This window comes from Staurois parvus, unplaced genomic scaffold (genome assembly GCF_062004578.1).
Source record: "Staurois parvus isolate SC_StPar_1 unplaced genomic scaffold, SC_StPar_1.0 ptg000321l, whole genome shotgun sequence".
Lineage (NCBI taxonomy): Eukaryota > Metazoa > Chordata > Amphibia > Anura > Ranidae > Staurois > Staurois parvus.
Genome location: NW_028318117.1, coordinates 4,764,932 through 4,777,704, shown reverse-complemented (window position 1 = coordinate 4,777,704; position 12,773 = coordinate 4,764,932). Strand labels below are relative to the sequence as shown.

The 12,773-nt window shown below is 43.1% G+C and overlaps 1 protein-coding gene across 1 annotated transcript in view; it reads right to left on the bottom strand.

The window, feature by feature from the left end:
• Positions 1 to 12,773, bottom strand: part of PAFAH1B1 (platelet activating factor acetylhydrolase 1b regulatory subunit 1) — a 132,849-nt gene that overhangs the window by 88,318 nt on the left and 31,758 nt on the right. The window contains exon 2 of the mRNA XM_089683772.1: positions 6,203 to 6,405. Coding sequence (XP_089539898.1) covers positions 6,203 to 6,234 — 32 coding nt within the window. The 5' untranslated portion in view covers positions 6,235 to 6,405. The remainder of the gene's footprint in view (positions 1 to 6,202; positions 6,406 to 12,773) is intronic.

The window sequence follows — 12,773 nt, the reverse complement described above, 5'->3', positions numbered from 1 at the left end:
TCACTTGCTCTCCACCTCAGCCATTCATAAAGCAACTCGTATTTTCACAGAATAAAAGGTGTTCTGTGAATGGACAAAAGGGGGAGAGGCAGATCGCCACCTCATCCAATCACAAAATGTCTTCTAGCCTGTGAAAAGAATATGTATTATCAATGGCTGAGGAGGACAGCATGGGACCTGCTGTAAAAGATTATACTACAGCCATGACTACTCATTAGTGAGGAAGTTCCATGCCAACAGTGGTGTAGGGGACTAACGTGAAATCAAAGTTCCTGCTTACTGCCGAAACAACTGGAATGAGATGAAAGTCCCCGTACCGCTGCCACGACACAGCACTTTATACTGTACGTATCTGATGCTAAATACAGTTAGCCATCTGATGTTACGGGGGGGGGGGGTGCAGCGACAGGTCTCCTACAATGTAAAGCATTAGATTTAAGGGGAGAAGGGAGGGGGGAGAAGGGAGGAGGAGGAAGGGGGAAGGAGAAGTCTTGTTTACATTAGGCCAGAACCAAAAGTGCCATGATGACGTCTTTCCGTCCACAGTACAGGATCCTGCTAGTTTCCGGGGTAAGGTGCAGTTGTTCCCGGGACGTTGGAGAGCTTGCTGGAGATGTCTGGGACGCTGCCCTAGAATCTGTTCCGGTGAGGTCGCTTTCTCCCTCTCATAAATTGTCACAATTGTTTAGTCTTCATTGGGCGTATAGGACCCCTGTGCAATTATAACGGTAGGGCAGGCAAGATTCACCTATCTGCCCAAGTTGTAGGGTCCAACAAGGTGATTTCATGCACATGCGCTGGCACTGCCCAAAGCTGCATAGATATTGGAGTGAGGTTCTCCAGCTTATTTCCTTAGTGTCACAATATACTGTTCCCCGGGGGGGGAGAAAGGGAAGGGGGGAGAAAGGGAAGGGGGGAGAAAGGGAAGGGGGGAGAAAGGGAAGGGGGGAGAAAGGGAAGGGGGGAGAAAGGGAAGGGGGGAGAAAGGGAAGGGGGGAGAAAGGGAAGGGGGGAGAAAGGGAAGGGAGGGAGGGTGGTGTGAAAGAGAGGGAGGAGGGGGTTGGTGTAAAAGAGAGGGGGGGTTGGTGTAAAAGAGAGGGGGGGTTGGTGTAAAAGAGAGGGGGGTTGGTGTAAAAGAGAGGAGGGGTTGGTGTAAAAGAGGGGGGGTTGGTGTAAAAGAGAGGGGGGGGCGGTGTAAGAGAGGGGGGGGCGTAAAAGAGAGGGAGGAGAGGGGGGGAGTAAAAGAGAGGGAGGAGAGGGGGGGCGTAAAAGAGAGGGAGGAGAGGGGGGGCGTAAAAGAGAGGGAGGAGAGGGGGGGGCGTAAAAGAGAGGGAGGAGAGGGGGGGGCGTAAAAGAGAGGGAGGAGAGGGGGGGGCGTAAAAGAGAGGGAGGAGAGGGGGGGGCGTAAAAGAGAGGGAGGAGAGGGGGGGGCGTAAAAGAGAGGGAGGAGAGGGGGGGGCGTAAAAGAGAGGGAGGAGAGGGGGGGGCGTAAAAGAGAGGGAGGAGAGGGGGGGGCGTAAAAGAGAGGGAGGAGAGGGGGGGGCGTAAAAGAGAGGGAGGAGAGGGGGGGGCGTAAAAGAGAGGGAGGAGAGGGGGGGCGTAAAAGAGAGGGAGGAGAGGGGGGGCGTAAAAGAGAGGGAGGAGAGGGGGGGGCGTAAAAGAGAGGGAGGAGAGGGGGAGTAAAAGAGAGGGAGGAGGGGGGAGTAAAAGAGAGGGAGGAGGGGGGGAGTAAAAGAGAGGGAGGAGGGGGGGAGTAAAAGAGAGGGAGGAGGGGGGGCGTAAAAGAGAGGGAGGAGGGGGGCGTAAAAGAGAGGGAGGAGGGGGGCGTAAAAGAGAGGGAGGAGGGGGGAGGTGTAAAAGAGAGGGAGGAGGGGGGGGGAGGTGTAAAATAGAGGGAGGGGGGGAGGTGTAAAAGAGAGGGAGGGGGGGAGGTGTAAAAGAGAGGGAGGGGGGGGAGGTGTAAAAGAGAGGGGGGGGGTGTAAAAGAGAGGGGGGGGAGGTGTAAAAGAGAGGGAGGAGGGGGGGAGGTGTAAAAGAGAGGGAGGAGGGGGGGAGGTGTAAAAGAGAGGGAGGAGGGGGGGAGGGGGGGAGGTGTAAAAGAGAGGGAGGAGGGGGGGAGGTGTAAAAGAGAGGGAGGAGGGGGGGAGGTGTAAAAGAGAGGGAGGAGGGGGGGAGGTGTAAAAGAGAGGGAGGAGGGGGGGAGGTGTAAAAGAGAGGGAGGAGGGGGGGAGGTGTAAGAGAGGGGGGGGGGGAGGTGTAAAAGAGAGGGAGGGGGGGGGGAGGTGTAAAAGAGAGGGAGGAGGGGGGGAGGTGTAAAAGAGAGGGAGGAGGGGGGGAGGTGTAAAAGAGAGGGAGGAGGGGGGGAGGTGTAAAAGAGAGGGAGGAGGGGGGGAGGTGTAAAAGAGAGGGAGGAGGGGGGGAGGTGTAAAAGAGAGGGAGGAGGGGGGGGGTGTAAAAGAGAGGGAGGAGGGGGGGAGGTGTAAAAGAGAGGAGGAGGGGGGGAGGTGTAAAAGAGAGGGAGGGGGGGAGGTGTAAAGAGAGGGAGGAGGGGGGGTGTGAAGGGGGGGTGAAGCGGGGGGTGGGTGTGTGTGAAAGGGAGGGGGGTTGCGACCCCTCCCACCACTTCTCACAGTGATCCAGTGGTGAATCCGCTGCTAGGATCACTTTTAGCAGAAAAGGAATCGCCGGCTGAAAAAACAATACCAAGTTTATGGCACACTGCTACTGCCATAACCCCAGTATTCCACTTCCAACTGAGGACATCTTTTGACTATGGCCCAGTTGAGAAGTGGTTAAAGTAAATGCAAATCTAGAGTAAGGCTTTACAAAATTGCAACCAAGCAGGCTACTTATTACAGAAGAGGAATGCTTTAAGCAGATTTCCTAAAAGTATTGAGCATCTTTACTTAAGGCCCACTTCACACGTTTGGACATTGTCAGCAGATTCACCTGTTCAGCAGGGGATCTGTCCACTGACCCCTAGCTGAGCAGGCAGATGACAGGTCTATCTCTGCTTTTGCAGGGCAAACAGACATAGTCCGTCTTCCTCTATGGGCAGTCGGATGTAAACTGACTGCTTTGTCCATTTACAACTGACTATCATCCGATCCGGAAGACAGATGGGGAATGGATACCGCATCCGTCTGTTTTTAGTAAAACACAAGTCCATTTACATCTGCCGCTCCATACAGGGCAATACATGGTACAAAGGGGTCTGTCTGAAAAAAGGACAGGCAGACCTGATCGGTTCGCCCATGTGAAAGAGGCCTAATTGTAGCTGGGTTTACTTTGAATACTCAATCATGTGCAGAGGAAAGACAAGAATCTTCACTCAAAATGGTCAAACTTTTATTAACTATAATGTGCAGTGCAAATTCCTAACTCCTTTAGTAAATCAGTCTCATTAGCTAGTAATGACTAGCTCTTCTACTGTGACTATTACTTTCACAGACTTCTGGAATTTTCATTGATTACATTCACAAACATTACTAAAATGAATACATTGTACTATGGAATTGCAACCTATTTTGTTCTAAACATTGTAGATGTAAACCATCTAAAAGCTGAATTTATTTTGTTTTTTAAACAAGTAGAACAGATGCAAGCGAATATAATATCCAGTACTCACTAGTCGAAAAAATTGACTCAAAAGCCTAATAAAGTCACTACCTTCAAGCTTCAGTGAATTCCTTAAACCATGCAATCAACACAGGATTTTTACAGTGATTTCAACTAAGGGCACTTGTTACCATTTCATAAATATAAACCTGTTCGACCTGTTCACGGACAATACAAAGTCTACTACACCCAGACTCTCCTGAAGGCCATGGGCAGGGCAGTCTGACATGAAAATGGTATATTCCTTAATAAAGTTCAACACCTATTGTCTTTTATTGCAAGAGACTAGCTGGATTGAGCACATTTCAGTTTATGGTGTGAAACTTAATGGCATTAGGTTTCCTTGACCAACTCAAGATAGACTCTATAGTTTTCACACCAAAGCATACATCATGCAACTAGATTTTCTACTAGTAAAGGGCAGTGCTAAATCAGTGTTAACTTGCTAGATCGAAAGCTTCTCTCCTGTTCCAACTTAACAGGCCTCTCAAACAATACACAAATGTCAAACCTACAATGCTGTAGTGTACATGAAATTAAAAATTAACCCACTTCTTAAAATACACATCCAAAATGTACATGTCAGCATTACTAAAACATTACAAGAAGTAATTTTGTGTCCAATAGAATTTACAACAGCTAAAGTTACAATCAGATTACAAAGTCTGAAGTGTTACAACAGGCTGCAAAAAGAAAGTGCTCAACTGCTACAAAGAACAGTCACTTTTGCAGAGACCAAAGAAGCAGATGCCACAAGAGGCAGTTTCTGTGTACAAACCAGGACTTTGGCTGAAAACATCCTCTCCTGCCAAGCCAACATACACTGGAACAATCCACAAACTGGGTGCTTAGCTGTTGCTCCCTAGAGTGTATTTATGCACAAAGTCTTACGTAATATTAAATCTAAAAAAGGCTCATCTTATTGCCTTTAATTAAAAAAGGTTTAGTTTCCCCATGCTCCACCTTCCCTGTGTGAAGGGGAAGAGATTAGCCCTCTGCACGGCTGCATCTCTTCTCTCCTCGCTTGCTCTTCACACGGACTAACAGCAACAGAAGCCCTTGGCTCTTGCTGCAGTCAATCAAATGTGGTAAAGAGGAAGTTGGGAGCTGGGTTCAGTCCTGCAGTGTAGGTGTGTGTGTCTATGTAGCACAGCTCTGTAGACACACAAGTCGAATGCAAGCACGCAACGTCTCCCAACAAACGGCTTGCTATGGGGACACACAAAGAAGAGGAGCAAGAATCACCGACAGAGGACCTGAGGAAAGGAGGATCAAGGCCGCTCTGTACAACACCCTTGCACAGAGCAGGTGAGAACATGTTTTTATTATTTGAATTAAGAAAAAAAAATCTGCCTTTAGTAACACTTTTAAGAGGTCAAGCAGAGACACAGCTGTTAAGACACTGTCAGACAAGGGGAAACATGGAAAAAGGAATAATATGCAGCAGTAAAGTTATACTGTGTGTACTTAGACACTAATATTTTGTTCCTTTATTTTCCCTGACAAGCATGGCCTCATTTATTAACGGCTTGCCCACTGCCCTATAACAGAAATACTGCTACAAGGCAGCAGGGCCTGTATATATACATAAGTGATTTTGCATTCCTGCGTAGGGGGCAGACATGCGCCCTACCTGCCCCACCACTGGCGACTTCAGCTGTCGATGATTCCCAGCCGGCACCCAGCGATCAATGAGTATTCCTGACGGGGAGAGGTCTGTATGTAAACAATACAGATCTCTCCCCAGTCAGCTCCAGCACACTGCTTTGTATTGCTCTGCATAGCAAGCAATATTCTTACACAGTACAACACATACACAATAGTAAAACACACACAGCACAGTTAACCCTTTTGATCGCCCCAGATGTTAACCCCTTCCTGCCCAGTGTCATTAGTACAGTGTCAGTGCTTTTTATTAGTAATGATCACTGTATTAGTGTCACTGGGGATGTCAGTGACAGTTCCCCCCAGTGTCAGAAAGCCCTGCGCAGTCCCGCTATTAGTCGCTGATCGCCACCATTCCTTATAATTTATATATACTGCCATTTGTAGAGGCTATAACTTTCATGTAAACCAATTTTCACGTACTGGGATTTATTTTTTCCTAGCAAAGACATGTAGCAGAATACATTATGGCCTAAATTTAAGACGAAATTTGATTTAATTTTTTTTTTTTTTTTTTTTTACAGGACATGTTTGCTTAAAAGCAAAAAAATCAAAAATAGTGTTTTTTTATTTCTCAAAATTGTCGGTATTTGTTTTGTTTATAGCGCACAAAATAAAAAATGCAGAGCAATCAAATACCACAGAAAGAAAGCTCCATTTGTGGGGAAAAAAGGACAAATTTAATCTGGATGCAGCGTTGCATGACCACACAATTGTCAGTTAAAGGAAAGCAGTACCGTATCGCATAAAACGGCCTGGTCAGGAAGGGGGGTAAATTCACTGGAGGGCAAGTGGTTAACTAGCAACACTGTTACTTAAAAATACAAACAGTGTCTGAACCCCAGCATTACCACATCATAGAGTGAAGAAAATGTAATAAGGTACATGGAACTGCAACAGAATTGTCAAAACTACTTACAGCTCATCTCGTTGTCTCTGTGACAGGACCATGATTGGGAAGTCTCTGTTGACAATATAAGAGCTTCAGGAGTTCACAAATCCTATGGAACCCCAAATCTGTAAAGCATGCAGCCACAGAGTGGCTTCAGTTGTAGGAAACCTCTTGACCACAGACAGGGTTCCAAAGAAAACTTTGAGTCATTCAAGGAAGAATCATTCCACCTGGAAAACAGAAAATTATGATGAATGTCCCAATACAAAAGATAAAATAAAATGTTTATAGCATATGAAACTGCCTGTTAACATGATACTTTTGAAAATAATCCGAACATGGGTTTATGTTAATAGAGGATAGTGCAAATTGAAATTTAAAATAAAAAAACATCTAATAAAAACATTAGGAGTAGTTATTGTGCTGTAAAAATTAAATATTTGTGGCTTAGGTTTCTATTTTTAAATGCTTGCTGTTCCATATATTTGTAAATCTACCGAAGAGAGTTCTGCTAATTAACCACAAGAGGGTGCTCTGCATTTGACAGCCTCATCACCTGAAGGGAACGTAACATTTTTTTAGTCTATAGTCAATCTTTGCGATATACAGGCGTACCTCGGTTTACGAATTTAATGCATACTGCGGGACTTTTCGTATTGTGAAAAATTCGTAAACTGAAATTCGGTTTCCCATAGGAATGCACTGAAAACCAATTAATCCATTTCAGAAGTCAGAAAAAAGTAGTCTCATCTGTTCAAAACTCTATAAAGTGTACTTTAAAGGTATAAATACTGTACAGGGACATGATAAAAAATGAATTCATAAATGCACTGAAAACCAATGAACACGTTTGGTTTTCAGTGCATTTACGAATTCATTTTTAATCATGTCCCTGTACAGTATTTATACCTTTAAAGTGCACTTTATAGAGTTTTGAACAGATGAGACTACTTTTTTCTGACTTCCAGAACAAAGTAAAAAAAAAAAAAAAAAAAGTCTATCTGTTCAAAACTCTTTATAAAGTGCACTTGCATAGTACTGCACAGGGACATGATTAAAAAAAATTTGTAAATGCATTGAAAACCAATTAATGTGTTCATATTGCGAAAAAAATTTGTAAACTGAGGGATTATTTTCAATGGATTTTCATTCGTAAACTGAAAATTACGTTAACCGAGGGGTTCATAAATCGAGGCACGCCTGTAAAGTGGTTTAATGTAGTCAACTTGCAACGAAAGTGCTGGTACTGTTAAGATCTCCAGGTAAGAAACTTTGCAAAATCAATTTGCTCAAAAAACTGTACACAGCGAGCATAACACCAAACAAACTTAGGGTTTGAATACACTTGAAAAAAAAAAACACACACAAAAAAAAAAAAGCTGCACCAGCCTTATGCATTACCAAAAAACATTTTATTCAAGATCTAACATTCCAATATACTCACAAACATAAGTATATTTGGGCACATTAATGACCCAGCAAAAGCAATCCAATACAATGCACAAGTACACAAACGGCGAGCAAGACTTGTGCGTTTTCATGGGCAGGGCCATTTTCATCAAGAGCTTCGTGCCTGTTCACATGTATGCGGATTGGATGTGGTTTGAACAGGATCCAATCTGCATGACATGTGAAAAAAAATTGCTTCCTATAGTGCCTGTTCACATACTGTATGTCCGGTGCACTGCCAGTGTGGATTCAGTGCAGTTCAAAAAAAAAACAATGTCCGATTTCTGAGCAGTGCGGTCCAGTTCAGGTGCAGATTACAGGCTATTAACTTCTGTGGGAGATGTTTCTAAACCGCATGTGTGTGAACAAGATAAGATTCCTTAGCTAATCCTGTCCTACCAATGACTTATAGGGGGATTTTAAAGCGTTGCCTATAGAAAATATAGGGTGCAGAAGTTTGGCTACCAACTTTAGCTGTCAATCCCTGACACTGTTAGGAATACATAACTCCTCCCTCTCTTCTCCATAACAGGTGGAGGTGTTTTGTATTGCCACAGAGATGGCACAGAACAATGCTAACCGATTGCAGTACAGAGGCACTGAGTACAGAAAGTGATCTGCTCACAAGGTTCCTGGCTAGATGAACAGCTATTTTTCTGCATCTAAAACATATAATAAAAAGCTTTCAATGATATTAACACATCAATAAGGAGCAAACAAAACACATTTATAGATGACGTTTAAATACACTATAGGCTTGCTAGACATGGGCACCATTTACAGAACACCTTGAATTTTTTAGGCAATGTAATATGATGGATCCCCTTCTGGGATGTCTTCCAGTGTACAAAGCAAATCTGAAAGGGATGCTCTTCTCAAATTCCATAATTTTCATAAGCTCCTTGATGTAAAATAAGTATTACAAGTCTATCAGGAGTTATTTAAAATCAAGGTGGTATAGTCCAATAGAGTGGGGAACAATCTATTGTAATGTGCCATTTTGTGTCTTTTCCAACATGCCTTTAAAGGCAGGTAACAGTGGCAGACTGCACATTTAATTAGGCCTCACTCCCACGGGCATACTTAAGAGTACGCCTGTGTTGTTCAGTTGGGAGCAGTGGTTGTGTATAGACACCTGTGCTTTGTCGTGTGGGCAAACATGGTCCTTGCAGGGCTGTACGCTTAAGCAAGCCAGAGTGAACAAGGTCCTAGATGTCTTCAGATTATATCTTTTGATATAGCAGATCATTAAAAAGGGACCTATAACAACAAATGTAGGAGTTGCCTTTATTGACCGGTTTTTGAAGCTGCAGGGTCCATTGCTATAATTCAGATGTTTACTTAAAGTGAACCTGTCAACACAGGGTAACATGTAAAGTTTTAACAGAACAGATACAGTATAATTACCTTTCTGGCAACCAGCATCTTAAAACTCCATCCCTTTTCTAATCCCCAGCTGCTGCAGGTATTCAATATTTTAGGGTGTGTGCATATCTGCCCCTTTAAAAAAGCAACCTATTATGACAGGGTCACTTTACATGTTTCTCTTATGTCTGATTAGAAGGTACATATTTGAGTTTTACAAGTCAACAAAAACAACTACTGTTAAGATGGATTCCTATTAGTGGTGCACCGAAATGACAATTCTGGTGCAGAAACTGAAAATTCAAAACGCACTTGGCCGAAAACCGAAACGTGCAGTTTTTAAAAATGAATATATATTTCTTGGGGGAAAAAAATACACTTTGATTAAAAAAATAAAAATATATATATACCCCAATTTATTCGTAAAATATGAGAGAGGATTTTATGGTGAGTAAATAGATACCCAGCATGTCACACTTTAAAATTGCGCACGCTTGTGGAATGGCGTGAAACTGTGGTACTTAATCTCCATGGGTGATGCTTTAAAAATTTCTACAGGTTAGCAGTTTAAAGTTACAGAGCAGTTCTAGTGCGAGAATGATTGCTCTTACTCTGACATTCGTGGCGATACTTCACGTGTGTGGTTTGAACACCATCTACATATGTGGGCATGGCCTACGTATGTGTTCACCACTACATGCGAGCACAGGGGTACTTTAAACTTTTATAAAAAAATGTATTTAATTTATTTTTCACGGTCCCTTTTTAAAGAATTTTAATCACTTTTATTGTTATCACAAGAAATGCATGTATCCCTTGTGATGGAAATAATTAGTGAGAGGTCCTCTTTATGGAGAGATATGGGGGTCAATAAGACCCCACATCTCTCCTCTGTAACGTAAAGGATTAGGAGGAAAAGAAAAAAAAAAAAAAAAAAAAAGCATTGATCTAGTGCTAAAAAAACAAAACAAAAAAAAAAAAACACAAAAAAAAGCTGGAATGGGAAGTGACATCGCTCTGGTCCTCCAAGGGCATAGAGATGAGTGGAAGCCATCTTTCCTTCACTCATCACTATGCCCAGCGCCAGGATTGTTGCATGGTTTCTCAGGTAAGGCTGAGAACCACTGAATGGCAGCAGCGACGAGGGGCGGGGTTTTTCGGCGGGGTTTTCATTTCGGCAGACAGCCAAAAGGGGTGTTTTCGTCCGAAACATTTCTGCCACTGAAATTTTGGGTGCATCCCTAATTCCTATGGAATTTAAAATATTCCAGGCAATTACACAGGATGATATAAAACAAACCTCAGAAACACTCAAACTTTAAAAAAACAAAAAAAATTTTAATTTCTAGAATCCATCATTTCCAAAACTATAGGTGCTGGGGATGGTATCATAAGATGGGGCTGTTTACATGATCAAACTACCTGAAAGTAAACGGGGGAGCGACAATGCAGAGAAAGTCTACATGTAGGTACAGACAACTTGGGTTGTTAACTGCACAGTACTTCTGTTTAGTAAATTTACCACATACATGCTTTAATAGCTGGGATAAAACAAGTGAGAAATTTCTCAAGCTGCATCAACATATCATGCAAAAGATGTGCCCAACACAATAAAAATCATTCTGCACCAAAACAAGTTTTGGCACAGGCACGTTGGCAAGATAAATTTGGGTACCATTAACAATGGCACCACTGCAAAAGGGCAGCGCATCTTTGTGCACTGCAGGATGCAAATGAGCTGCCACCTGCATAGAAATAGAACTTCCACTTCAATCACCAAAGCTTGTGATTGCTATGATTGGTCTCTCTATAACCAATCACAGAGATTGGTTTTAAAATGTATAGAGAGCTACATGGACTGGCTTTGTACACCATGCCTGTGAGCAGAGCCATCCAAGGACAACTCTGTTCACTGGCATTTAAGTGTTACTAAACCCACAACAGCAAAATCAGTCTGTATATGCAGTAAAGCATGCTTGTTATACTCACTGTGGAAGCTAAGGGGTTAATCCTCTGCACTGTGGAAAAGGGGGGCTAGATTCTGTCTTCTCTGATCCTCCCCTTCTATTGCCCCCAATCCATCTCCTGATAGAACAGAGCCTGGGGGGGGGGGGCAAGCTGTACATGCTCAGTTTGATGTGTATTGCTAGAGTTTGTTTTCTAGGGAGAGAGCACATGTGATCAGCACAGGGCCAATCTGCTCTAGAGGGTCTGGGGTTTTGAAGCCTCATAGGACAATCGGGAAAAAACTCTTACGAGCTTTAACCAGTGCTCTGCTGGACCCCGATAGACGTAACAAGGCTGATCTAACTGTTGATGAGAAAAATGTATTTAGCAGGTTTTATTATTTACTAAAATAATTGCATTTCCATGTTGTGTATACTGTGGGAGCCTAGATATAGTGAATGTAGGGTCCTGGGTTTTTTTTTAACACTAACTGCAGCCCAATGGAGCTTACTCAATGCCATTTTGAAACACTGAGTAAATAACCATCAACCACCTTGCTGCCATTTTTTTATGTCAGGCAGTATAATTTGGTTGATTTACAATTTATTAAGTTGCTGACCTGGAACAGGTATGCAGCCAGGAACACGATAAAATACCTGTTCTAAGTCGGGGACTAATTAGGTAGTGATGGAAGTACAGACCAGTTTTTTTCAACCAGTGTGCCTTGGCAAAATGCCTAAAAAATTGCCCAAAAATTGTATACAAGCCAGAGGTGGATTGAGTCTGCCTTTTAGTTACCCAAAGCCACAGCTTCTCATTATGCACCATTATTGCCTTCTAGCCGCTGGCATCCCAACAACCAATGACTTCATCAGTCGATAAGAAGTCTGTTGGTCGTCTGCACAGCATCCTTGTTTACCCCTCCCCTGCCCTTCTCTGTTAGCGCTGCGGTCACATTAGCTCAGAGATGGAGAAAAATTTAGGAAGAAGACAAACCTTGAAATACTAGTCAGTACTAGTGTGCAAAAGTGTATTTGATTTGGAAGAATAAATCGCCTCTAACGTTGGGTGTCCTACGTGTGTGGAAGGTGACGCATTATGTAAAACTATTAGCTTTTTACATTTTAGAGTGGGGTGCCTCGAGTCTGTCCATAATTCTAAATGGTGCCTTGACTGAAAAAAGGTTGAGGAACACTGGTATAGACAGACCGGGGACAAGCACATCATCTAGCATCAGTTGAAAAAAAAAAATCATTAGCCATCTCCTAGACTGGAGAATTCAGTTTTACAGTAAGTTGTCTTTTACAAATAAACCATAATCTCATTACAAGTTCATCTCCTGCAAGGGTACAGAGGATTAATGGTTAGGCTTTTATGGCCTTATAGTTAAAGAATATGTAAACCCAAAATCTCATATTCATGATACTGTATGTGCCTGCGGTACCATGTACTTGTATGAATATGTATCCACTTTTTGCATTGCTTCCTTTGTGCGAAATCCCCGGTGTTCCTGCCAGTCCCTCTGCTTTCCTATTAGAAACTGACCACACTAAGCAAGAGAACAGAGTGGTCAGTTCTCTAGCTGTGCTTAGAACTCAGCTGCTCTATTCCAATGATCAGGCTTGTCCTAACACACACCGCTCCCCCAGCACAGACTTTCACTGGGAAGATCAGTGTGCTGCAGTTTCTCCTCCCCCAGCTCTTAAGCAACTGAGAAAAGAGGGTATATGTTCACTTATATAAACCGGAATACATTATATTTATACATTTTTTTTTATATTTTTTCTCTCTGAAAGGATGAAAACAATATCCTGTAACTCCTGTGCCAGTAATAACT